This window comes from Labeo rohita, chromosome 20, assembly GCF_022985175.1.
Source record: "Labeo rohita strain BAU-BD-2019 chromosome 20, IGBB_LRoh.1.0, whole genome shotgun sequence".
NCBI lineage: Eukaryota > Metazoa > Chordata > Actinopteri > Cypriniformes > Cyprinidae > Labeo > Labeo rohita.
This window is the reverse complement of record NC_066888.1, coordinates 24,867,218-24,894,054: the sequence shown is the minus strand read 5'-3', so window position 1 is coordinate 24,894,054 and position 26,837 is coordinate 24,867,218. Positions and strand designations below refer to the sequence as shown.

Here is a 26,837-nt window from a genome sequence, read left to right as displayed (position 1 = left end):
AAAACGGTCAATAGCTTATAAAGCAGACTCAGCTGGGAGGAGAGATCAGTATAACTGTAGATAAGCGGCATTTCACTGCTGTGCAAAGGGCTGCTAATCAAACGGGCTGAAGGCAGTGAAACTCAAATAGGCACTAGACCCTCCCTGCTTTTTTCTGGCTCTCTTTCTGTGACCGTGATAAATGAGAAGCCCTGGGAGGATAATCTTTTGCAAACACACACACACAAACAGTACAGATAATGTGTGTTTAAGAGAATGAAAGAAAAGAGGAAAACAGAGAATGATGCGGCGGATGGCAGGTCATCAGTCTGTTCCCAGCACTCCCTGAGGAGAGGCCATTATGAGCTCCCGTGGGACAATCAGCCTACGCTGGCCATTTTATCAGAGCATGAGGCCTTGAGATGTGCAATGAAATAAATTAAAATCCCCTCATCCACATTTATGTGCCTGAATAGCTTCAAAACAATATTTGTTTGAAATACTGTTGTAAAATACTAAAGTTTGACTTATATTGTAAGTAGACTTAAAGGGTAAAATAATATAATATAATATAATATAATATAATATAATATAATATTATAGAAATAATAAATATTATTGTTATCTAATAATTATTATTTTTATTATTATTTATTTATATAATAACAATAATATTTATCTATTTATTTATTATTTGCATAATAATCCACGTTTATGTGCCTAAAAAGCTTAAAAAATATTTGTCTGACACCCTGTTTTAAAGTATTAAAGCTTGGCTTATACTGTAAGTAGACCTAAAGGGTAATATAATATAATATAATATAATATAATATAATATAATATAATATAATATAATATGTATTTATATTTATGCATTTATTATTATATAAATAATACATAATAATAATTATTATTATTATATAATAATCATCATTCATTATATAATAATAATAATAATATTTATGTATTTATTATTTGCAGAATAATCCAAATTTCTGTGCCTGAATAGCTTAAAAAAAAATTTGTTCAAAATCCTGATGTAAAATACTAAAGCTTGACTTATACCATGAGTAGACTTAAAGGGTGAAATACTAATATTAATACTACTAATAATGATGATTATTATAATAATAATAATTATTTATAATAATATAATAATTATTAGTATATAAATATTAAATAAATACCATCATATTATTATTAAATAATAATAATAATAATAATTATCATTATTATTATCGTTACTATTATAAACATATATTCTTATTATTTGTATTAAATTAATTAATTAATTAATTAATTATAATGGTTCTTGGTCTTGTTATAATAATTTGATTTCACTGATTCATATTTTCATTCATTCAATAATAATAATAAAAGCTTGACTTATATCTTAAGTAGACTTAAGAGTAAAATAAGAACAACAAAAACAACAACAAAAATATATTTAATAATTATATTTATAATATTTATCATTTATAATAATAATAGTAATAATTATTGGTCTTACATTCATTTAATTTGATTATAACTATTCATTCAATAATAATAATAAAAGCTTGACTTATATTGTAAGTCGACAAAAAACAACAACAACAACAATAATAATCTTAATCATAATAATATTTTTTAATAATAATAATTTTTCATATTATATAAATAATAATATTTATTGTATTACTAATTATTTGTAATAATCATTACATATTACTAATCATTATTTGTAATTATTATTATTGGCCATTAATGATTAATAATTATTGTTCTTTGTTGATTTGACCAGTTCATCTATTCATTCCATCATAATAATAATAATAAATATTAAAAGTTAATCATTATTATTAATAACAATTATATAATATGTATTATTATTAGTTTTAGTATTCTTAAAGAAAGAAAGACAAAAAGAAGAAAGCAGTTAATCAATTAATCTTCCAAACAATTTCAGGAAATTCAGTGTTCTGTTTCCAATATTTGTGAAAATTAAACAAAGACATCATACAAGATAGATTAGTGTGTGTTTAGTAGTAATGGGAAAATGCATTATAGCACTTGACTTAAGGCTCTTCTGTCTTGTGCTGCCCTCTTCTGGAAACACCAACACATTGCACATGAATGCACTGGGAGTTTCTAAATTAGGAGTCAGTACATTCCAGCAGAGCAGGAATCTCCAACCCTGCTCCTGCAGAGCTACCATCCTGCACGCTTCTGGTGCTGCCCTGCTCTGACACACCTGCTTTAATTATCAAGTAACCCTGAACACCTGGGGATGGAGCTCAGTTCTGCAGGAAGGTGGCTTTCTAGGAGCAAGACTGGACATCTCTGTTATAAAAAACAGTCTTTAGAGACAGAGAGAGTGAAAATGTAAAACTAAATGTTGACTGCCTTTGGAACAACCATTTCAAGTGGACCTGAATGCTAAAAAAAAGTAAAATGCACAGGCTATGCAGTTCACCATTTACTCACCTTTACTCTGATGGTGTGCTGCAAGGGCTTCTGGGTGTGGAAGACTGTAGACACCAATGGTTCCATTAGAAAAAGCTGCTGCTAGAACCCCTAATCTAGGCATTTGTGGAGCCTAGGAAAAATGAAAAACACATTGTTTTGCATAATTTTAATGCATTTGTTTAATAAAAACTTAGCCTTTTCTCTTTATAAATAAATAATCTTAGACTTTTTTGGTTTAATGTCATTTCGTACCTTTCTGCTGGTAGAGGGCAGCTCCCAGGCTCCCGCAGGACACCACCTTATATTCCAGATGCATCCATCATCTAACGCCAAAGCATATGCTAGATGAGGAACAGTTGAGGGCCTGAAGTGGGGGGAAAGTCCAAAGTCCAAAATTACTATTTTATTGTAAAACCCAACATTTCCTCTTAAACAATTAGTTCACTCCAGAATTAAAATTCCTGATAATTTCCTCATCCCCATCTTATCCAAGATGTTCATGTCTTTCTTTCTTCAGTCGAAAAGAAAGGTTTTTGAGGAAAACTATGCAGGATTTTTCTCCATATAGTGAACTTCAACAGGGATCAACGGGCTGAAGGTTCAAATTGCAGTTTCAGTGCAGCTTCAAAGGGGCTCGACACGATTCCAGACGAGCATTTGTGGTTAAAGCGTATACATTTGTATTTTTTTTTTTTTTAGAAAATGACAGAATGTTTTACTACACAAGACCCTTCTTCCTCATGTCGGGCTCTTTGAAGCTGCATTGAAACTGCAATCTGGACCTTCAACCCACTGATCCCTATTGAAGTCCACTATATAGAGAAAAATCCTGCTGTATTTTTTTTCTTAAAAACCTTAATTTTTTTTTTTTTTGACTGAGGAAAGAAAGACATGAACATCTTTAATTACACAGGGGTGAGAAAATGATCAGGAAATTTTAATTCTGGAGTGAACTAATCCTTTAAAGCCCATCTGTACGTGTCTTATCACCTGCTTTTGCACTGAAGGTTTCCGATGTCCCACAGCTGCAGTAAGGCAGGACCTGTGTGTAGCTTATTGATTTTGTGTTCGTCGTCCATGCCCTTGTGGCAGTAGATGGCGGCATACTGTCTCTTTGCCGCCCCGTCAGGACATGGGCACCACTCCAAGGACCGCACAGGACCCCCCACAAAGAACAGAGCATCCCAGCGCTCAGAATGATGTGGCAATGATTCAAACCTGCAGATTCGCATACAACATTATATATACAAGTACACATATACAGTACTGTTCAAAATTTTTTAAATGCTGCTCTTTTGAAATGCAAGAAACATGCTAGCAATGTGCTAGTAACTTGTTAATCATGCTAACAACATGCTAGCAACATGCTAATCGTGGTAGAAATATGCCATCAACACGTTAGTAACATGCTAATCATGCTAGCAATATGCTAGCAACATGTAAGTAACATGCTAATTATTATAATAACATGCTAACAAAGTGCTAATCATGGTAGAAACATGCTAGCAACGTGCTAGTAACTTGGTAACCATGCTTATAACATACTAGTAACTTGCTAATCTTGATAACAACATGCTAGTAACATGCTAATCATGATAGAATAATGCTAGTAACATGCTAATTGTGGTAGAAATATACTAACAACATGTTAGTAACATGCTAATCATGTTAGAAACGAGCTAGCAACATGTAAGTAACATGCTATTCACGGTAATAACATACTAGCAATGTGCTAATCATGCTAGAAACATGCTAGCAATGTGTTAATAACTTGGTAACCATGTTAGTAACTTGCTATTCATGCTAACAACATGTTAGTAACATGCTAATCATGCTAGCAATATGTTAGCAACATGTAAGTAACATGCTAATCATTATAATAACATGCTAGCAAAGTGTTAATCATGGTAGAAACATGCTAGCAATGTGTTAATAACTTGGTAACCATGTTAGTAACTTGCTATTCATGCTAACAACATGTTAGTAACATGCTAATCATGCTAGCAATATGTTAGCAACATGTAAGTAAAATGCTAATCATTATAATAACATGCTAGCAAAGTGCTAATCATGGTAGTAACATGCTAGCAACATGCTAGTAACTTGGTAACCATGCTTATAACATACTAGTAACTTGCTAATCATGGTAACAACATGCTAGTAACATGCTAATCATGATATAATAATGCTAGTAACATGCTAATTGTGGTAGAAATATACTAACAACATGTTAGTAACATGCTAATCATGTTAGAAACATGCTAGCAACATGTAAGTAACATGCTATTCACAGTAATAACATGTTAGCAATGTGCTAATCATGCTAGAAACATGCTAGCAATGTGTTAGTAACTTGGTAACCATGTTAGTAACTTGCTATTCATGCTAACAACATGTTAGTAACATGCTAATCATGCTAGCAATATGCTAGCAACATGTAAGTAACATGCTAATCATTATAACAACATGCTAGCAAAGTGCTAATCATGGTAGAAACATGCTAGCAATGTGCTAGTAACTTGGTAACCATGCTTATAACATGCTAGTAACTTGCTAATCATGGTAATAACATGCTAGCAATGTGCTAATCATGCCAGAAACATGCTAGCAATCTGCCAGTAACTTGTTAACCATGCTAGTAACATGCTAGTAACTTGTTAATCATGCTAACAACATGCTAATAACATGCTAATCATGATAGAATAATGCTAGTAACATGCTAATCGTGGTAAAAATATGCCAACATGTTAGTAACATGCTAATCATGCTAGCAATATGCTAGCAACATGTAAATAACATGCTAATTATTATAATGACATGCTAGCAACGTGCTAATCATGGTAGAAACATGCTAGCAATGTGCTAATAACTTGGTAACCATGCTTATAGCATGCTAGTAACTTGCTAATCATGCTAACAACATGCTAGTAACTTGCTAATCATGCTAGAAATATGCTAGCAACCTCCTAATTATGCCAGAAACATGCTAGCAATCTGCCAGTAACTTGTTAACCATGCTAGTAACATGCTAGTAACTTGTTAATCATGCTAACAACATGCTAGTAACATGCTAATCATGATAGAATAATGCTAGTAACATGGTAATCGTGGTAGAAATATGCCAACAACATGTTAGTAACATGCTAATCATGCTAGCAATATGCTAGCAACATGCAAGTAACATGCTAATTATTATAATGACATGCTAGCAACGTGCTAATCATGGTAGAAACATGCTAGCAATGTGCTAATATCTTGGTAACCATGCTTATAACATGCCAGTAACATGTTAATCGTGATAGAATAATGCTGGTAACACACTAAGCATGCTAGCAACATGCTAGTCATGCTAGCAAAATGCTAGTAACATGCTAATCATGTTATAAACATCCTAGTAACATATTAATCATGCTAGAAACATGGTAGCAAAATGCTATTAGCGTACTAATCATGCTAGATACATGTTAACAACGTACTAATCATGCTAACAACATTGTAATCAGCCTGTAAAAATGCAGACAACATGGTAATCATGCTAAAACATGCTAACAACATGTTAAATTATGTAAACAATGTATTAAATCATGCCAGAATGAACATGAACATGTTATCAGCATCAACTTTCATACTTTAACAACTGCTTCAAAGTTTCAGGCTAGGCTTTCTCAAGCCAACTTAAAGTTTGTTCTCAAACTTTACCCATATAGCTATTAATTGCTATCAACGGCTCAAGCATTGTTACTCGGTCTAAAATGACGTTTTGGAATTAGCAGTTGATGAAAAGCCAATAATTACAAATAATTATTTATTAAAAAATAAATTATTTTAAGGTTAAAAAAAGAACAATATATTTATAAATACGTATTTGTTGAAAAAGGCAACTATAAACTGTAGAGAACCATGAATTTTATTATTAAACATGCAAATGTGCTGATAAATTATTCAAATATTAACTCTTGGTGGGTACCTCAAGTAAACATTTTAGGTCAAAGGGGTTAAAATGACAAAAAAAGATATGGTACAAATTAATTGTAACCTATCATATAATAATAATGGCAACAATCGTTTGCACAGAAGAGACAATGACAGCAACTGTCAGTGTCATTCATTTCCCTACTAGAAACCAACTGAATGATTTAATCATCACTGTCAGTGTAAATGAGATTAGTGGAAACCGTACGATATCTTTAATGATAGCTTACCTCTTCACTGTTTGCAGATTGATCTGTCCCTTGATGTTTTCCCGCGTAAAGGTAAAAGAAGCAGATTCTTTCTCTTGGGGTAAATATTTTTCAGCCTCACTGTTAATTGAAACAAGACAATGTTGAAATGAAGATTTCTTGGATTCCATTAATATCATATGGTATTAGCTACACTAATACCTGTTAGACAGAAAATGCCAATCTTTGGCAGAAGGAATCCACTCCGGAAATACCCAGGGGGAAAGGTTTTCATCCCGGCTAGCAAGAGCATTTGGTGAAGGAAAGACAAGCATTATTAAGATACAAGTGATACAGATAATATGAATTGTTACTTTTTACATCATCTTGTGAAAAAAGGATGGCTTACAATTTTTTGGTCCTACTAAAACAGTTCCAAACAGGCTCCATGACATTGTTAGCCAGTCCGTTTGGAAGCAGACAATGCTATTGAGCATAACACAATTGCTAAATTAGACAATGCATATATGGAAATCAATGTCAAAATCATCCAACAGTGCAAAAGGTTTATTAAGTATCAGATTATAAACTTACATAATTTCCTCTGGGTGGTCTGCTGGATGGTCTACTGGATGGTCTGCTGGATGGTTTGGATGGTCTGGATAATCTGCGCTCCACGGTCAAGCTGAAGTCTGGCTCAGAATCTTCTTCGTCGTCTTCCTCCTCTTCGTCGTTTCCTGGAGAAAAGTCCTCATCGTCATCCAAGTCGCTTTCATCAGCCGGAGTTTTTCTTTTCGTCCCTCTTGGCGTTTTCTTTTTCTGGTCAGCGCCATCCGCTTCACCCGACTTGGACGTATTTTTCGTGGAGGATTCTGATGGAGCACCAAGATCCTTGGCAAGGTTGTGGAGATAATCTAAAGCACTAATCAAGATGGAAAAGAGCTGATTATTAACAACATCATGGCAAAACTTGCAGATGATCACAACAAATCACATCCTAATTCAATATGTCAAGATGCAGGTTTTTGTGTTGAAATGCTGTGTGAATGTGCCAAAACCGTTTAGTTAAAATTCAATTTTCTGTTTCTATCTACGTTTTTGTTTTTCTATCTATGTTTTTGTATCCAAAAAAAGACACTTTGTGGGTAGCTCAATGGTAAGATTGTTGCCTGATGTGTGGAATAACCTGAGTTCAATTCCTGATCAGAATGTTTAATTTGTCTATTGATTATTCTGGAGAAACATGACTTGCTCTGCTGCAGAATTGCAATGCATTGCTTTCAGGAGAAATATTATATGTTGTAATCTACAAACTGAACACAGTAGTAATGTCTCCTAAATATATGTTGTGATTGTTATTGTGTGTGTGTGTGTGTTTATGTGACTGCTGTTTAATGACCAGTTTTAATGCAAGCAGTTGTACATTTTGCATACAGCATGCTGTATGGATTTTTGGAAACTGCATACAACTAAAAAGCATACACTTTAGCAGCTCTCCTCTTGGGCCGGCCACTAGAAGTGAGTTCAGAAGTATCAGAGACTGCTGAATTGTCATGTTGTGGTGGAGTTTGTGGAACGATTTCCTTTCTTCTCCTTTTGGCGGGCGTCTTTGCCTTAGATTCTTGCTTCTTTTGGGTTCCCTCTGTATTAAGCGGGTTTTTCTGATCCACACCTGGGGGAACCTCAGAGCTAGGTGTTTGTCCTAAGAAAGCCAGTCACAATAAAAAATGTTTCAAAGAATGATGTAGGAATAGATGCATTTCCTATTAGATATTAAAAAAAAGAATTATATAAATGAAAAAATACACTACTAGTCGAAAGTTTTTGAACAGTAAGATTTTAATGTTTTTTTTTTTTTAAGAATTCTCTTCTGCTCAACACCAAGCCTGCATTTATTTCATCCAAAATACAGCAAAAATATTTTTACCATTTAAAATAACTGCTTTCTGTTTGAATATATTTTAAAATGTAATTTATTCCTGTGATCAAAGCTAAATTTTCAACATCATTACTCCAGTCTTCAGTGTCACATCTTTCAGAAATCATTCTAATATGCTGATATGCTGTTCAAGAAACATTTATTATTATTTTTATTATTATTATCATCAATATTTAAAACAGCTGAGTACATTGTTTCAGGATTTTTTGATGAATAGAAATCTAAAAAAGTAAAAAGTGTTTTTAACATTATACACTGACTATCCCATTCAAAAACTTTGAGTCAGTACTATTTTTTTTCTTTTTGGGAAAGAAATGATAGAAATGAATACTTTCATTTATCAAGGATGCTTTAAATTGATCAAAAGTGATGATAAAGACATTTATAATGTTAAAAAAATTTCTATTTCAGATAAATGCTGTTATTCTGAACATTCTATTCATAAAAAAACTGAAAAATATGTTTCTTATTAAGAGTCTTATTAAGTTTTCAACATATATGTGACCCTGGATCACAAAACCAGTCATAAGAGTCAATTTTTCAAAATTGAGATTTATACATCATCTGAAAGCTGAATAAATAAATTGTTAGGATAGGACAATATTTGGTCGAGATACAACTATTTTAAAACCTGAAATCTGAGGGTGCAAACAAATCAAAATATTGAGAAAATTGCCTTTAAAGTTGTCCAAATAAAGTTCTTAACAATGTGTATTACTAATCAAAAATTAAGTTTTCATATATTTACAGTAGGAATTTTACAAAATATCTTCATGGAACATGATCTTTACTTAATTTCCTAATGATTTTTGCCATAAAAGAAAACTCAATAATTTTGACCCATACAATGTACTTTTGGCTATTGCAACAAATACACCCCAGCAACTTAAGACTGGTTTTGTTGTCCAGGGTCACATATAATAATAATAAAAATAATAAATGTTTTTTTGGGCAGCAAATCAGAATATTAGAATGATTTCTGAAGGATCATGTGATTGGAAAAGCTTTGAAATCACTGGAATAAATTACATTTCAAAATATATTCAAACAGAAAACAGTTATTTTAAATAGTAAAAATATTTCAAAACTGTACGGTTTTTGCTGTACTCTGGATCAAATAAATGCATACTTGGTGAACTAAAAATCTCTGACTGGTAGTGTATATCAAAAGCTGATTCAAAACTATAATAATATCTTAATGATACTATTGTAGCAATTTATGTAACAATGTTTAGCAGCCATTTGCATCTCTGACTCCATCTTCTGCGACTCTAAAGAGTCAAGAACTTCACCTGAATCCTGAGTTGCTCCTTCACCCTCATGGTTAATCTGTGCTGGTTTGTCATCTGTATCCTTTTCACATGGCAACCCCATTTTTTCGCCTTTCTGCTCGCCCAGCTTCAGGGCAGCAGCTGCCATTAATACCTCTTCTTCCACAGAAACTGCTGCCAGCACAGTCTAGAAGTAAAGAAAAAAGCAGATTTTTTATACAAAATGTATTCTCCTCAAATATTACAATATATTCCTCTAAATAACAGTGTTTTCAAACAATTTCCATGGTATTACAAAGTCATAAACCATGGTATTATCACAGTTTTGTTAGTGTGATAACAGAATAACTCAGTAGTAAAGTACAGTAGTAAATCCACGCATGCGCAAAGTAGCGATGACAGGCGACTTGTTTATAGCACATTAAGCTTTGCTAAACATCTCCTAGTTAAATCTCCTGCTGCAAAATAAAGAAATAAATACGTTTCACGCTGTAGAAAGCTTCCACTCAGCATCAAACGGTTTGTAAAATAAATAAATACTGCCTTGAGTGATGTTCCTTCTGAAGACCAGTAATGTTACCTTCTACAATACAACTTTATAATAGTCTCAAAAGACTTGCTACCAGACTAGGACAGCACAGGAAAGACATGGGCTTTTTCTCCAGACTGACGGGTTTTAACAGTGGCTCAGCCTGATCGTCCACTCTTTCCTTCAACCACACAGTAGATGATTCACGCGGGTTCGAATCCAACGCTCTCGACACAATGAAACACTCACCACAGTCAGATTCCAGCAAGATACAACGTGTTCCGATCCCGATTTACTATAAAACGTTAGTGTTCAGTTGCGCTGTACCTAAATTTGCTGATTTCCACGCCACTCTTCTGCTATAGCATTTTGACACATCAGCTTGCCGTCGCCGCCATGTTGTAACGCTCGCCTTATGACCTTGCTTGCTCACTACCGCCCTCTATCCAACACTGCCGCCAAGGAGGTTTTTAAATCTGTGCGTGATCCCGCCTGACCACGAGGTGGTATCAATGTGGTCAAGCAGAGTAGAGTACTTTATAATCATATGTACAAGTAAATAGAGACCAGCACTGTCAGTTTTTCTGTTTGACTATAATTCTAACGCTTTGACTTTGATGGGCATAAAAAACAAAAAATTAATCAAAAGTCAAAATGGCTTTCAGTGTTTAACCTTGTGTAATTTTCCCCCTCTGGTTTACCTTAATTATTTAGTTATTCGTTTTTGAGTTTATATTTATTTTACTTTCTATCTTGTATTATTGTTATTATTATTATTATTATTATTATTATTTTATTTTATTTTTATTTTTATTTTTTTGCATTTTGCCCTTTATTTTTTTGAGGCTGTTGTGGTTTTGTACTTGTGAAATGTTATGGCATTAATAAAAAAATAAAATAAAATAATAAAACCCGAATAATAGCAGGGCATAAAGTGTCGCGCACTGGAATACTGCGGCTTTGTTTAGAATTATTATAATATAATAATAGAATTTTTATAATACTTCTACAAAAATAATTTTTGTTATATCTATCTATATATATATATATATATACACTACCGTTCAAAAGTTTGGGGTCAGTACATTTTTATTGTTTTTTTAAGAAATTAATACTTTTATTCACCAAGGATGTATTAAGTTAATAATTAAAAGTTTATTAAAAGTTAATAATAAATAATTTACATTGTTATAAAATATTTATATTTTGAATAAACACTGTACTTTTTAAACTTGTTATTCATGAAGAATGATTTCTGAAGGATCATGTGACACTTAAGACTGGAGTAACAGCTGATATAAATTCAGCTTTTCATCACAGGAATAAATTCTATTTTAAAGTATTTTAAAATAAAAAACATTATTTTATATTGTAAAAACATTTTGCAATATTACTGTTTTTTTCTATATTTTTAATCAAATAAATGCAGCCTTGATGAGCATAAGAGACTTCTTTAAAGACTATTACAAGTCTTACTGACCCCAAACTTTTGAACGGTAGTGTATATATATATAAAATGTACAATAATAATAATAATAAAGTATTAATAGTTTTAAAATTATTAATAATTATTATTAATATAATTTCAATGTTTTTATTTATAGCATTATTGTATATACTATATAATGTTATACTATACTATATTATATATACTATATAATGAAGAAAGACCTCAAAAGACAAACACATTTCATGGATTTTAATTCAAATCAAGACAACTGCTTTTAAATGCAACAAACTTTAACAAACTCATTTTCTTTCCCTGACATGCAGGGACATTTATTTTAAAACACTATGTACTGTACCTTCAAACTAAAGGTCAATACAGCATAAATCGCCGTCACAAATTCAGCTTGTACAGAGCATAATTTCTGTGGTGTCAGAGTCACACTTGATATCACAAAAAAATACCAGCATTCATGAACATTGTTACATGCAACTGCTTTAATAAAGTCGGACACAGGTCCACTGTGAAACTACAGGTACTGAGCATGAGCTTACAGAAAAATAAACGTAAATGCTCTACTACATTCCATATACATGGCTCACATTTTATTCCTAAAATGAAATAAATAAAGTCAAATTGTGATATTACTTTCAAAGACATTTTACATTGTTTGCATGTGGCCTTTTAATATATGCAGTCCTTCTGGTCAATAAAAAAGGGAAGCACAATTCTGCAAATTCTACAAATATACATTACATACAAGTGAATGATAATGTATTACTTTAATCTTTGGAGGTGAACACTGGAGTAACCCCATATTCAGAAAAGAAGCAGGACTGGTTTATGGATCACTCCCAGGTTGCTGGCTAGCCACTTGCTTTGTAAGGGGCCTGCTGAGGGCCCATTTGTCATGTGTGTGTGTTGCTGAGTCCTCGGCCTCTGACTCGCTGCTGGAGCTCTCACTACTGCTGCTACTGCTGGGACTGTCACTGCCGCTGAACTCATAGCAGTCTTTCTCCTGTCTGCTTTCCTTCTCCTTCTGTTTGTTTTGCCCCTCCTTCCTCTTTGTTTCCACTCTTCCCGGGGTTGCTGTTCCACTTGACATGGGCACCGCTGACGTCTGTCTATCCTGCCAGGTGCTGGGTACCTGGGGAAAACTGAGGTCTGGACACCTCACGGAATCTTCCTTTGGCAGAGTTTTATTAAGTTTATCTAGCTTTGAACTCTTAGACTTGGATCGAACGACAAACCAATCCTGTGTAAAATAATAACAGTGAGAATATTTATTATTAAAAAAGATATTTTTATGATCTATAAAGAGCATAGAATACAAGAAAATTAAGTATTGTGTTACCTGAGAATGAATGGAATTAATGTGGTACTTGACTCCACTTTCAGAGTTGAATTCTTTCTTACATATCAAGCATTTATATTTCCCAGTTTCAAATTCTCCCTGCAGGGAAAATAAAAAAAGGTTTACCATCTTTATAACTGTATCTTGTTCCAGAGCAAATCCAAACATGAGCATTAAACAAGAAAAATCAATATCTGAGAACCTTAGAAACCTATTTATTTAGGGAGCAATAACAAGGCAATAGTTTAGTTGCAGTATAAATACTGTACTTCTGAAAGGTTGGATTAACCCTTTAACTCTCACCATCTCTCCAGTGGGACGCCTAAGTTAACTTCACCATATTACAAACAAATCCTAATCTAATCATGACAAACTATACATCGTTGGAAAGGTCTAAGACTTCTAAATAGATGTTTTACCATATTTTTGTGTTAGAAATTATGTCGGAAAAGTAATAGATTAATATATGTCAAGAGTGCAACTTAAAAAATCTACATCATAACATGAGTTCTGACCTTTGTCACAAAAGCCTTTTTCCCTATCACGCTTTAGATATCATAAGAAATGATATATCAGGTCAAAACTTAAAATCTCAAAATTCATCCTTTGAAAGGCATTTAAAAATCAGACATTGCATTACCACGGAAAATATACATCAGAATCATATTACAAAATGTTTTCATTCATGAATTCTAAAAAAAATATGTGGATAATGCATTTTTATGTCTGTGTTCAAAAATGGGAGTGACAGTTAAAGGGTTAAATTGATCAAAAGCGACATCCAGTCATTCATAGTCGTACAAAGGTTTCTACTTCAAATAAATAATATAATTTTAAAATGTATATTTATTACGGAATCTTTAAAAAGTGTTCGTTTCTATATTAAGCTGACAATTTTGTTCAGTGTTTAAAATAAAAAATAATTCTTGAGCACCAAATCAGCATAATTTCTGAAGGGTCATGTGACACTAAAGACTGGAATAATGGCTGCTGAAAATTCAGCTTTGCCATCACTGGAATAATTTATTATTTTAAATATTTAAATTGTAATAATATACTACCAGCCAAAAGTTATTTTATTTATTGTTTAAAGATTTTTATTTTTTTAATAATTTTTTTTAAATTAGTCTTTTCTGCTCACCAAACCTGCATTTATTTGATCCAAATACAGCAAAAACAGTCAAATTTTTAAATATTTTTACAATTTAAAATAACTGTTTTCTATTTGAATATATTTTAAAATGTAATTTATTCCTGTGATTTCAAAGCTGAATTTTTAGCATCATAACTCCAGTCACATGATCCTTCAGAAATCATTCTAATATTCTGATTTGCTGCTCAAAAAATTTATTATTATTATGTTGAAAACAGCTGAGTAGATTTTTTTCAGGTTTCTTTGATGAATAGAAAGTTCAGAAGAACAGCATTTATCTGAAATAGAAATCTTTTGTAACATTATAAATGTCTTTATCATCACTTTTGATCAATTTAAAGAATGCTTGCTAAATAAAAATAATTACAAATTCTATAATCCCCCCACCCCTTTATTTCAGATAAATGCTGATCTTTAGATCCTTCTATTCACCAAAGAATCCACTGAAGACTGGAGTAATGATGCTGAAAATTTAGCTTTCATCACAGGAATAAATTATATTTACATTAATGTATTCAAACAGAAAGCAGTTATTTTAAACAATAAAAATATTTCACCATATTACTGCTTTTGCCGTATTTTGGATCAAATAAATGCAGGCTTGGTGGGCAGAAGAGACTTCTTTAAAAAACATTAAAATTGTCCAAAAACCTTTGACTGGTAGTGTAACTCACAATATTACTGTTTTTATTGTATTTTGTGTGTTACATGTCTTAAAATGAAAGGTAAATTATTCCTTACCAAGGTACATAGCCCAAGATGAGCCTTCAGGCCAGATACGCTGGTATAGAAGCAATTACATCCCTAATTTGACAACAAAGACGGTCATTACACATTTAGTTCAGCAAACCATTAACTCGCTGAAAAAAAAAAACAATACAGAAAATATTAATGAATGGCACCTTGTTTGGACACTGCACTTTTTTATGCAGTTTGACTTCATTCTTCCACTTCCGTAGAGTCTCCTGGCTAAAGGCTGGCAACCCTGGACGAGAATACTTCAGCTATGCGGACACAAAAACACCATAAATGGGTATAAAACTCATAAAACATTGATGATTCATTCACAGTTCTCAAAAAGTGAATCTAAAACCTTTTAGTGAATCCATGAAATTTGAAGATTCCAACCATCATCAATATATATAATAAAAATCTAAGTTTGCAAAACAAAGGTGATGCAGCCTTACCAAAAATAGCCACACACAGGTTCTGACTTCTTCACAGCCCTGCAATTACAACATGTTGACATAGTTTGACATTTGCAAGTTTTGCAGCACCTTCCTGTCGTCTGGTACCAGGTCTCGCTGCACTTTCCTTTTGGGCCATTCCTTCAGCAGCTCCTCACTGGCGATCTCCCTCAGGTGGAACACGGCCACCTGCGCCGACACGCGCTTGGCCCGTCCGCTCTGTGTCCGCTCTGGGATGGGCTCTTTCTGTGTCTTCACCTCTTCTACTTCACTTTCTTGTGTCATCTAAAACAACAGATTGCAGAATTGTAACCGTTCATTCATGAAAACAACACAGCCTGAATCTGTTATATCAGAGCATTAGGTAAATGTTTACTGAATCATGAAGAGGAGGACTCACTGGACTGTGTTCGTTCTTGAGGTGGTACTCCAGGCCCGCTCTGGAACGATATGCTTTTCCACAGTGCTTGCAGTTCATTAAGAGCTTCTCCAGCTCTGATGCCTCTTTGCCGCATTTCTTCATGTGGTACACATAACCCATTATACTAGTGAAACTTCCAGTGCAACCCTAAACACAAACCATTCAGCAACTTTTAAAAGAATAGTTCACCCAAAAATGAAAAAAATGAAATATTTGTCATTAATTACTCACCTTCATGTCGTTCCGAACCTGTAAGACCTTCGTTCCTCTTCGGAACACAAATTAAGATATTTTGATGAAATCTTTCAAAAGCTTTCTGGCCCTGTATAGACAGCAATGCACCTACCACATTCAAGGCCCAGAAAGGTACCAAGGACATGATTAAAACAGTCCATGTGACATAAATGGTTCAAATTTAATTTTATGAAGCTACTAGAATATTTGTACTGTGTAAAGAAAACAAAAATAACGACTTTATTCAACAATTTCTCAACAATCTCTTTCAGTCTTTGTGGCGCGCTAAAGTTGTTATTTTTGTTTTCTTTGCAGTGTCAGAAAGCTCTCGGATTTCATCAAAAATATCTACATTTGTGTTTCGAAGATGAACGAAGGCCAACGAAGGGTGAGTATTTAATGACATAACTTTCATTTTTGGGTGAACTATTCTTTTAAGGTAATTTAAGTTATAACAGAAGTAATTCTAAACATTTATGATGCAATACAGTCGTTGTTTAAAATTTTACTTTTATTATTTTTATTTATCTTCCATAAATCTTCCTTTTTATATTTTGCACTTTCACACTACTGTTCAAAAGTTTGAGGTCTATAACATTTTTAAAATATTTAGTAAGAAGTCAAATGCTTACAAAATCTGAATTTATTTGATCAAAATACAGTAAAATCAGTAATATAGTAAAATATTATTACAATTAAAAATAAAAATCACATGATGCTTCTGAAATGATTTTAATATGCTAACTTGGTGCTTCTTCTCATTATAATAATTATTACAAATATCGAAAACAGTTCTTCTGCTTAATATATTTGTGAAAACTGTGATACAATTTGTTTTAGAATTATTTGATGTAATTTTTTATCAATTTAATGCATCTTTGCTGAATAAAATATTTTTAGAAAATCTAACTGACTCCAAACTTTTGAACAGTAGTGTTTTTATTTTCTTGTTTAGTACTAATATTTCTTTTTTTTGTTTGTTTTTTTAAGTACTAATTTTAAGCTTTATTTAATGCTATATAGATAAACAACCACACCTCTTTTGAACATTTTAATTTGCCCATCCTCTTCAATACTTTTCGTAATTTCTCCTTCACTGCTTGGTCAACTAGGTCATTCCCAGTATCTGGGATGGGCTGAAAAAACAATCAAGAAAATAATCTTTGCATCAATACCATAATTTTCACTGTCAATATCACTAGAAAAGGAAAAACCTAACCAAGTTGTTATGGTCAGCCATGAGGTGGTACTTCATTCCCGTTGAAGTTTTCAATTGTTTCCCACAGTGTGGACATGTAAAAGGATTCTACCCAAAGAACAAAAACAAAATCAGGTCCAGAGCTCAAACAACTGCTAAAAAAAAATAATGCTACATTTCTACGAAATGCCATGCACACATACCAGTTTGCAGGTTTCCAAGTGTTTCTTTAACCCATCCACTGTCTTTCTTCCAACACTTTTGCATTTTGGACAGCTTACTCTACCCTTTGCCAATATCTGAAGCTGCCATTTTTCCTCCTGACTTCCTGTAAAAAAAACACAATATATAAATTATGAATACTTAATGCTCGTGCAGTTTTCATTTAGTCTCCATGACTGTCTCGTTTACCTGGTGGATAAACAGGTGACTCCTTCTTGGCGTGCTGAGATGATTTCTGCTCCTGTGTGCTGTCCATTATCTGATTTCTCTGAGTGAACTGAGCAACAGGAACTATAACAGGTACTGTTAAAAGAAAAAAGATGCAGTCTGTACTTTTCATGTTGTATCATTTGGATTATTGAAGAAAATGATAAGAATTGCATACCTGTTTGTTTTACTTCCTCAATGTACTTTTTTAAAGAGGGCTGATCAGTTTCCTCCATCTTGTGCTTCTTCTTCATCTTAAAATCTGTAGCATAAAAATGTCCAAAAGTTGCACAAGTTATCTAAAATGTCATATATCAATTTATTCTACTTAAAATACATTTCAGTCTGTACTTACCTGTCTCTATTAACTTGTCCGAACTGGATCCACCGGCTTTTTCCATCACTCTGCTGGTGTGGTCAGTGTGCATATACTGGCTTTCCGAACCATTGACCAGAGTAGATGTTATAACTGAACTGCAAGATGACCCATGGTCTGAATCCTCCGTGGGTCTCATAATAACAGGCTGGAGATCATGGTACCTCAAGACATGATGTTTTGACACCATAATTAATTCGGTATACTGTGCAATACCGTACTTAAGAAAATATTTTTCAAATGTTTCTGAGGTTAAACAAAATTATTAAAATTTGTTAAATGCAGTTTACATTTTGTAACTAAAAGACACTGCCACACAAACACAAAACTCACTTTTTTCTGGTGTAAGTCCTCTTTATTTTCTGAGAGCTTGTCCCCTCGTTCTTAAACTCAGTAACAAAAACACAGTAACACAATTAGTTCTGCTGGTCTCATGTTTACATTTATTAAATACCTAAATATATTCTATATACAGTTAAAGTCAAAAGTTTACATACACCTTAAATCTGCAAACTTTACCAAAATAAGAGGGATCATACAAAATGCATGTTATTTTTTATTTAATACTGACCTGAAAAAGATATTTCACATAAAAGATGTTTACATATAGTCCACTAGATAAAATAATAGTTGAATTTATAAAAAATTACCCTGTTTAAAAGTTTACATACACTTGATTCTTAATACTGTGTTGTTACCTGAATCATCCACAGCTGTTTTTTGGTTTTTCAGCATTCTTGTGTATTTGAACCCTTTCCAACAATGACTGTATGATTTTGAGATCCATCTGAGAACAACTGAGAGACTCATATGCAACTATTACAGAAGGTTCAAATGCTCACTGATGCTCCAGAAGGAAAAACAATGGATTAAGAGCCAGAGGTGTAAACTTTTGAACGTAATGAGTGTGTACATTTCTCTTATTTTGCTTAAATATCATATTTTTCATTTAGTACTGCCCTTCAGAAGCTACAGAAGATACTACAAATACACAAAAGAATTTATGGGACCTGAAGGATTTTTATGTTGAACAGCAGTTTAACTGTTCAGGACAACAAGGGACTCATGAACAACTATTACTAAACAAAAACAGCTGTGGATCATTCAGGTAACAACACAGTATTAAGAACCAAGTGTATGTAAACTTTTAAATAGGGTCATTCTTATAAATTCGACTATTATTTTCTCTGTGGACTATATGTAAATGTCTTTTACATTAAATATCTTATTCATTTCATTTGCAGATTCTGCAAGGCGTATGTAAACTTTTGACTTAACTGTATATACACTGGCATATTTATGCATAAATCATGGTGACAATGCTTGGTCTTACTTTGGATGGTTTTAGTCCACTACCTTCAGCCTCTCTACCCAAATCTTTCATGGCATCTGTTGAAAATGACATATTCAATAAATAATAACATACATTTAATTCATTTCAGATATGATCATGTGATCATGATATGGGAATGCAACCACTTTTGCCATTTAGGGTTTATAAAGTAAATGTATAATTCTTACATTAATAAAGGTTACCTGATGTTTGGGGGTTTAGTTTTGATTTTGGCATTTTTCTCTTGCTGGGTACACATGTGGCAGACATGTTATCCTGGGTCTGATCCATGATCCTATCCCACACAAATCAGTGATAGATACAAAGAAGCATAGATAGGCATCCAGTATCTATATTTCACTATTTCCTCATAATCAAAAGCAGTCACATATAGGTAAGCTCCTGTGTGGAACTGAAGTATTTTATTAATCCAATGTCCCTCAAACAGATGCTGTTGCACTAAGGTTAAGCATTTGAAATTAAAACACATGCAAACCACTGCACTTGCACACACATAAGCTGCATGCAGCCCTACATGCACCTTTATTGCAATGCATAACTGTAGTCTTCAAGACCACTGCCACCATCACTGCCCACTAACACTGCCAGCAAAAAATAAGGCATGACGGCACTACGTTAAATAAACCCTCAGCGGATAAATCCGACCGTCAAACAATCCGTATGACATCGACACACTTTAAATTTAGAAAAGCATATTTAACACTCCATGCTCACAAAACAATCAAGAGCAGTTATAACGTTACCGTCCTCTCGGTGAAACCACTTCATACATAAGACGCCCCCTTTTCTCACCAGCCAATGAAAAACGCTCTTCCCACAATACACAAAAAGGGGCGGGTCTTCAGGCCAAAACAACCTATCGCTGGAGACTGCAGGTCCTGGATCAGATTCTGACACGCCTCTGTTGTAACGCCTTGCTGTGGTTAATACGCCTTGACTGATCTGGAGTCAGTCTATATACAGAATTTAAGCAATTTAGTTTTATCTCCATCGACTTTCGGTTTCAATACGCCAGAAATGAACAGCGCAGGGTCTTCTTGGTTTCCCAGATTCTCGTTTACATGGGGGTCCACAAAGGAAAAGGTACAATTAACAAACATTTAAATTAAAATAGTTTTTTACTTACTCATATTAATAATACAAAATACACTACGGAAGCCTCAAATGTTATGGAAATGTGCTAGCAAGGAAGTCTGTAATAACGAGTGAATGTGTCAGTGGTAAAATTTAACTATCGTCTTTATTTCTATATTTCCAAGAAGGGAAGAGATCTTCGACAACAAATCCATGCAATCTCTCAGTCTAATGTCCTAGATGGTATGTAGGCCTGTGTCACCTGACAATACTGTTTCTAATGCCATTTATTTTATCACATCCTCAAGACAAATGTAAAAGTAAATGTATTAAACTATACCCCTGCAGTGTGACATGCTATATTATGTCCATCTGTTTGTAGAGGCAAACATTGATGATGCTCAAATCCTTACTTTGACAAGAGAGGATCTGAATGAGCTTTTTCCAGGTATTGGGAACTTTCAGCTCAGAAGGACGATTATGATGCTTATCACAGAAGCAGTGAAGGTAATGTCTTTGGTCAAGATGCTGGTGGAAATTAATTTCAGTGGCTTTTCAAAAATATTTGCACACTCAAACTCCTAAAAGAGTAAGAATTTAGTGGTACATGCAAACAAATAATGCTAGACCTTTTCTCAGAATTTTTTTTCCATTACTTCTAATCACCATATTGGATAGATGTTTGAGGCCATTTGCACTAAAGTTCACACAGGTGTGTTTTCAGAACAACCACAGGTGTACTTCATTACATTAACGATGAACATGTTTCACTAACATTTGACAACCATAAGATGTGGAAATATTTCATATTAATATATTTAATTTTTTGGGGTCACTGTATGTTTAACAGTAAACGGTCATGTTACAGAAACCAAATGCAATGTCAATTGAGCAAATTTCATGCATACATAACACTGTATTTGTTTATGTTTTAGATAATTGAGTATTCATCTGTAATTATTTGTTATTTGATTCCTAAAAGGATTCACTTCAACCTGGCCCGGAAACATTTGGCAGAGCGCTGAAGCATTTAATGCAAAACAACAAAAGCAGTGAGTTACTTATGACCTACAAATTTATCATTTTCAGTTCTAGCAGAGAACCAAGGGAGTTCTCTTTGTAAAAAAAAAAAAAAAAAAATCATTTCATAGCAGTCTTATGACTTTTCCCTAGGTGATGCCGCTGCACATGATGTTTTGAAGGAGTCACTTCGAGCTTTTCAAGAAGTGGAGAATCAGCTCAAAGCAGCACAGGCAGTTTTAAAACCATACATTGAGGTATTGAACAGTCTCATTGAGGTATCAGCTAGAAAAGAGGACAAGGATGCTGAGGGATCACCAAGCAGGAGAAAACTCCCAAACTCATTCCAAACAGATATGCACTCTCCAACCATGCCGACTCCTCCTGGTGAGTAAAAGTAACAATTCAGATCTCTTGGAGTGGATGCACAAAACCATGTAGAGGGTTTGCACTTACATGACGGTTTGATCAGTTACCTGGATGCATGGCCATATTGATACTCAGATGTAAACAGCATGGATTGCATGTTAATGTACTACTGAATATGTTGTTCTGCTAATTTATGCTGTCTAAACCACAGAAAAAATGTGTGGAATCTGCTAAAACATTTAGAGAAGGACTTGGTAAGCAGGAAAGGATGCAATATTTTAACAAAACTAAAGTTAATAGGTGGTAAAGATGCATACAAGCAGTATTAAGACATTAGCCTTTTTTTCACCTACCTGACCGGAAATAAATAACAAACACGAATGTTGTCCGGATTCTTTTTCTGGAAATCCTGGTTCAGTTTGGCCAACCACAAACGTGTTGTTTTTGCCAAGTTATTATTTCCGCGGAATTGGGCTACTTTAACACTGTTGCCGCAGGTTGAAGTGACCCCAATAACGTAATATTTACCCCCCAAAACCGGGGGATCCCACTAAAAACGTTATTGGGCTACTTTTTAGTAACAATTGGGCGTGTTTTGTTGTGAAAACCTGGCAACCCAGTCCTTGATTTAATTCCAATGTTTTTTCCGGTCCGACCGATTACTATTACAGCCCAAAACATGGCAATAATTGACCATCATCAGCAGCAATAATCAGCAAAATATGTGAGTTCTGTTCGGTTTAGTGGCATTGTTTACATGCTGCCAATGTGACCAATTGATGACGTGTCGTTAAAACACTCTATTAACTAGTAGTCAGCGTTATTACAGTGGGATCCTGAAATCTGCTTCAGTGTAGCATTATTACAAAGTATGTTTTTAGCATAACAATTAGAGTAAAACGTTGAATCGAACTGTTAGGACTCCAGAAGTATGTTTGACAATGATCTAAAGAACATCTTGAGCTTCACTGGAAGCAAGAACATCTACAAATTTAATCACTGACATCTTAAAAATCTTAAATATTTAAATTAATAATTCATTTATGTCACCCTGATACTATATCTACCAAAATGCTACAAAAAATTCCAGGTTAAATTAAATGAAATATCCATGGGGTCTCACATTTTTGGGCTCATACTTTTTATTCCCACCCTTTCTGTTTTGCAGAGCCTAAAGTCAGAGTGCATCTGCTTGTGTGTGGTCGAACCTTGGAAGCTCACAAGCAAATTTTTGGACAGCTCAGGGGAGTTCAAGAGAGTCATATGTCTGACTGTCAGTTGATACTGGCCTTCTGTCCTGTGGTGTCACGAGCCGGAACTGACATTGAAGAGGCACTAAGGAAAATTCCAGGTAATTATTCATTACAACAATGTTTAGCTAGTTCTAACATTACATCTTAATATTATTTTGGAGGAATGTAGCTAATTTATTCCAAGGTCAATATAGCCCAAACGTAATGTATAATACAAGTTTCATTGAAACATCTAATGGTTAAAGAACTAGTCTTTTTGCACTATCTTGGACAATTTGAATTCTAATGCTGAGTTATTCTTTAGAAACAAAAATCATTTTGTTCTTCTCTACACAGCTAATAAACCAGCAGTCCTGGTGACGATGCACCATACCTTCAATGCTAACTTCCCGTGTCCCAGCTTCAATCCTGCATCTTCTCAAGGGAACCTTGTGGAACATGTTAATGTGCTCTTCCATGACACACATAACGGTGTTTTTAGTTGTCCAACAAATGACGAAGCATTTAACAAACTTCAGTCTGTCATAAACCGCTACAAGTTCTTTCCTCAAACTGTCAATCGTTGAAAATTATGATTCAATATATGCACTCATGGTATATGGTTATATGAATGAAAAAACAAAAACAAAAAAACAAGCCTACTAACATTCATTTAAGCCTGGTGTGTTGTTTCCAAAAATGTAATGCTTTAACTGTCAATCGTTGATACTGACAACTCAATGTACGTATGCATGCATATGTGACCCTTGACCACAAAACCAGTCACAAGCAGCATGGGTAAATTTGTAGCAATAGCCAACAATACATTGTATGGGTCAAAACTATCAATTTTTCTTTTATGCCAAAAATCATTAGGATATTAAGTTTCCTATTGTAGATATATCAAAACGTAGTTTCTCATTAATAATATGCATTGCTAAGAACTTCATTTGGACAACTTTAATGGAGATTTTCTCAGTATTTAGTTTTTTGCACCTTCAGATTCCAGATTTTCAGATAGTTGCATCTCAGCCAAATCCTAACAAATCATTATTTATTTAGCTTTCAGATGATGGGTAAATATCAATAATAATAAAAAAGACGCTTATAACTGGTTTTGTGGTCCAGGGTCACATATAGTCATATGAATTAACAAAAGCAACAAGCCTGCTAATAAACATTTAAGCCTGGAGTGTTGATTCCAAAAATTTAATATATTCAGACAATTTTATCACAATTTTTAGTAAGAAAGCCAATAGCAGGAACATTAGAAAAACGCCTTTTCCATCAATGCTCTGATATCAAACCATAATGCTTTCAAGTTCTCACCTTCATGTAGGCACATTTAAATTCATGTACATCTCACACATCAGAGAAGTGATACCTCATCCCATTATTAATATCCTAGCTTTTTAAAATGCATTATGACAAAAATAGTTGTGGTGGTTTTACAAGCTAATACAAGCAAGCTTGTAGCCAACCTACACAAACAACACGTGACTGTAGCAGGTATAACATCAAAACCTGCGCTGATTTCTGATCTTTTCTTTCAGGAACTTCCCTTTATCATACTTTGGCCAATATTGTGCGCAATATTCACAAATCACAGACTGAAAAAAAATAATAAACATTGTAATGCTTTCTCAAACAATATACGTAGAGTTAATATACTGATTTAGGGAGACGGTCCTCACAAATGTAGTCCGGCAGCATACCTGGAAAAAAAAAAAAAACTGTTGGCTTGGTTATGAACTCTTCTATAGCCAATTGCCTCGCCAGACGAGTAACTTTCCCGGTTTTAGGAATTTCCTTAGGCACATAGATACATCCGTTTGAACAGCAATCTTTGCACCACACGACCATGGATAAATCATGGATATTATTTCCCATTAACACACTCAAAAAGGAAAAACGAAAGCCAAAAACAAACAAACGTATGATGATGGTACGGTTGGGTCAGTTGAGACAAAAGTGCCATTGGTTTACATTCGAGTGATTGGCCAGAGCATTTTGTGCTTATCCAAGTTTCTCTCGTTTGAAAAGCCCTCTCTGTCACTGGCTTGGTCCTTTCTTCTTGCTCCAGTAATTCCTGTAGGCCTCGTTAAACATGTTTTTGCAACATAGCTTAGCGTTCAGGCGGGAGCAGATGAGGAAGGAGCCGCCCATCTTGCGGTGCAGGGAGTAGGTTTCTTCTGGTGGAGGGATGAGGCGCTGTTTCAGCATGACGGGGATGAGGTTGTGGATGCGCTCCGTGGTGCTCTGTGCCCCGAAATCAAACGGCTTCTCAGAGGCAAAAGCCTCGCCCAGGATCATCACCGCATCTACGTGGGCGTTTTCCATAGCCTGGATGAGTAGATGTTGTGTTAACTTCTTGTATGTGCAGCTTAAAAGTAAAATATCTGGTTTATTATTACCTTAGACTCATAACCAGTCAAGAACTTCATGTCTATGGATCGCTTCAGCACTCCTTCTCGATCACCATCTGCTGCAGCCTTGATGATCTGTTGTAAAGAGGAAGAAACAATCAGTTCAGGAAAAAAAAAATATATATTTTTTAAATAAACTTTTAATTTTATGTTTTACCTCAATATAAAGATCAGTGAAATTCTCATCAAACCCTCTTGTTGCACCAAAGTCCAGCAAAGCAACCTGTGGATTGAAGAACAGCTTAATTATTAAAAATAAATATAAATAAAATTAATTACTTTTGATTTACTGTACAAAATACATACACACTGCAGTTCAAAAGTTTGGGGTTGGTAAGGGCAAGCAAGACATGCAAAATCACATTTAAAGTTCTTAGCAATGCGTATTACTAATTAAAAATTAAGTTTTGATATATTTACGGTAGGGTACATGATCTTTACTTAATATCCTAGTGATTTGGGCATAATATTTTTTGGCACAATAATTTTGACCCATACAATGTATTTTTGCCTATTGCTGCAAATATACTTGTGCTACTTAAGGCTGGTTCTGTGCTTCAGGGTCACACACACATACACACACACACACACATATACATACACATATACATACACATACACATATATATATATATATATATATACACACATATACATACATATACATACATACACATATACATACATATACACATATATATACATATATATATATATACACATATATATAATTTGGATAATTTATAGAAGAAAAAATGAGTTAATATTTTAAATTTGCTACACATATATATATATATATATATATATATATATATATATATATATATATATATATATATATATATATATATATATATATATATATATATATATATATATATATATATATATATATATATATATATATATATATATATATATATACACACATATACACATATATATACACTTTTTTTTTTTTTTTAATTATTTTAAGAATAAACCCCACTTAATTTGGATAATTTATCAGAAGAAAAAATGAGTTAATTTTGTCATTTTAAATTTGCTAAAAATATCCCGTGCTACTAAAGACTGGTTTTGTGGTTCAGGGTCACATATTAAAAATGGAATAAATGTAAAGTTTAAAAGATTTTTTTTCAAAATAAAAGTAACAATAATAAATTTAGTTAAATATTAATATCATTTTAAAAATTTGCTTTGTACTTGAATACATTTTATTATGTAATATTAAAGCTGA

General features: G+C 33.5%; 4 protein-coding genes across 7 annotated transcripts in view; 1 reads left to right on the top strand and 3 right to left on the bottom strand.

The window, feature by feature from the left end:
- gtf3c2 (general transcription factor IIIC, polypeptide 2, beta) overlaps positions 1–10,751 on the bottom strand; it is a 32,907-nt gene extending 22,156 nt beyond the window's left edge. The window contains exons 1-10 of one of the 2 annotated variants that reach the window (XM_051139210.1): positions 10,654–10,751; positions 9,819–9,984; positions 8,070–8,289; positions 7,182–7,509; positions 6,997–7,073; positions 6,810–6,887; positions 6,630–6,728; positions 3,418–3,645; positions 2,680–2,791; positions 2,446–2,557 (exon numbers count right to left, since the gene is read on the bottom strand). In XM_051139210.1, the coding sequence (XP_050995167.1) occupies positions 2,446–2,557; positions 2,680–2,791; positions 3,418–3,645; positions 6,630–6,728; positions 6,810–6,887; positions 6,997–7,073; positions 7,182–7,509; positions 8,070–8,289; positions 9,819–9,945 (1,381 nt within the window). In that variant the 5' untranslated portion in view covers positions 9,946–9,984; positions 10,654–10,751. Of the gene's footprint in view, positions 1–2,445; positions 2,558–2,679; positions 2,792–3,417; positions 3,646–6,629; positions 6,729–6,809; positions 6,888–6,996; positions 7,074–7,181; positions 7,510–8,069; positions 8,290–9,818; positions 9,985–10,575 lie in introns of both variants that reach the window. The other variant, XM_051139209.1, reaches the window with a different exon arrangement.
- A 1,500-nt stretch (positions 10,752–12,251) lies between these two features.
- On the bottom strand, positions 12,252–20,255 carry znf512 (zinc finger protein 512). Its single transcript, XM_051137864.1, has 16 exons — positions 20,223–20,255; positions 19,662–19,753; positions 19,459–19,514; positions 18,459–18,514; positions 18,105–18,289; positions 17,928–18,011; positions 17,732–17,845; positions 17,524–17,648; positions 17,342–17,428; positions 17,160–17,258; positions 15,868–16,035; positions 15,558–15,752; positions 15,183–15,284; positions 15,022–15,084; positions 13,128–13,226; positions 12,252–13,028 (listed from the first exon to the last, which is right to left on the bottom strand). The coding sequence occupies exons 1-16, from the start codon at positions 20,249–20,251 to the stop codon at positions 12,615–12,617; spliced, it is 1,968 nt and encodes a 655-aa protein (XP_050993821.1). The 5' UTR covers positions 20,252–20,255; the 3' UTR covers positions 12,252–12,614.
- Positions 20,256–20,400: 145 nt separating this feature from the next.
- Positions 20,401–23,846, top strand: si:ch211-245h14.1 (uncharacterized protein LOC563420 homolog). 2 transcript variants are annotated; one of them, XM_051138298.1, is made up of 7 exons: positions 20,401–20,562; positions 20,739–20,796; positions 20,936–21,060; positions 21,536–21,605; positions 21,727–21,960; positions 23,111–23,293; positions 23,532–23,846. In XM_051138298.1, exons 1-7 carry the CDS (start codon positions 20,497–20,499, stop codon positions 23,759–23,761), a joined length of 966 nt encoding a protein of 321 aa, XP_050994255.1. In that variant the 5' UTR covers positions 20,401–20,496; the 3' UTR covers positions 23,762–23,846. The 2 variants fall into 2 exon arrangements, with proteins under 2 accessions (XP_050994255.1, XP_050994256.1); XM_051138299.1 differs by having other exon boundaries at positions 20,449–20,562; positions 20,742–20,796.
- A 521-nt stretch (positions 23,847–24,367) lies between these two features.
- Positions 24,368–26,837, bottom strand: part of coq8aa (coenzyme Q8A, genome duplicate a) — a 34,654-nt gene continuing 32,184 nt past the window's right edge. For both annotated transcript variants that reach the window (XM_051138296.1, XM_051138295.1), the window contains exons 13-15: positions 25,758–25,823; positions 25,589–25,675; positions 24,368–25,517 (exon numbers count right to left, since the gene is read on the bottom strand). In XM_051138296.1, coding sequence (XP_050994253.1) covers positions 25,227–25,517; positions 25,589–25,675; positions 25,758–25,823 — 444 coding nt within the window. In that variant the 3' untranslated portion in view covers positions 24,368–25,226. The remainder of the gene's footprint in view (positions 25,518–25,588; positions 25,676–25,757; positions 25,824–26,837) is intronic.

Bases quoted from the DNA above. Each gene is read 5' to 3' on its own strand.
- znf512 (XM_051137864.1), bottom strand. From the start codon at position 20,251: ATGTATGAAGTGGTTTCACCGAGAGGACG. The intron at 19,515-19,661 runs GTAACCTTTATT...CATTTTCAACAG, and splicing joins ACTAAACCCCCAAACATCAG to ATGCCATGAAAGATTTGGGT. The intron at 18,515-19,458 runs GTAAGACCAAGC...TTTGTTACTGAG, and splicing joins GTGGACTAAAACCATCCAAA to TTTAAGAACGAGGGGACAAG.
- si:ch211-245h14.1 (XM_051138298.1), top strand. From the start codon at position 20,497: ATGAACAGCGCAGGGTCTTCTTGGTTTCCCAGATTCTCGTTTACATGG. The intron at 21,606-21,726 runs GTGAGTTACTTA...ACTTTTCCCTAG, and splicing joins AATGCAAAACAACAAAAGCA to GTGATGCCGCTGCACATGAT. The intron at 21,961-23,110 runs GTGAGTAAAAGT...TCTGTTTTGCAG, and splicing joins AACCATGCCGACTCCTCCTG to AGCCTAAAGTCAGAGTGCAT.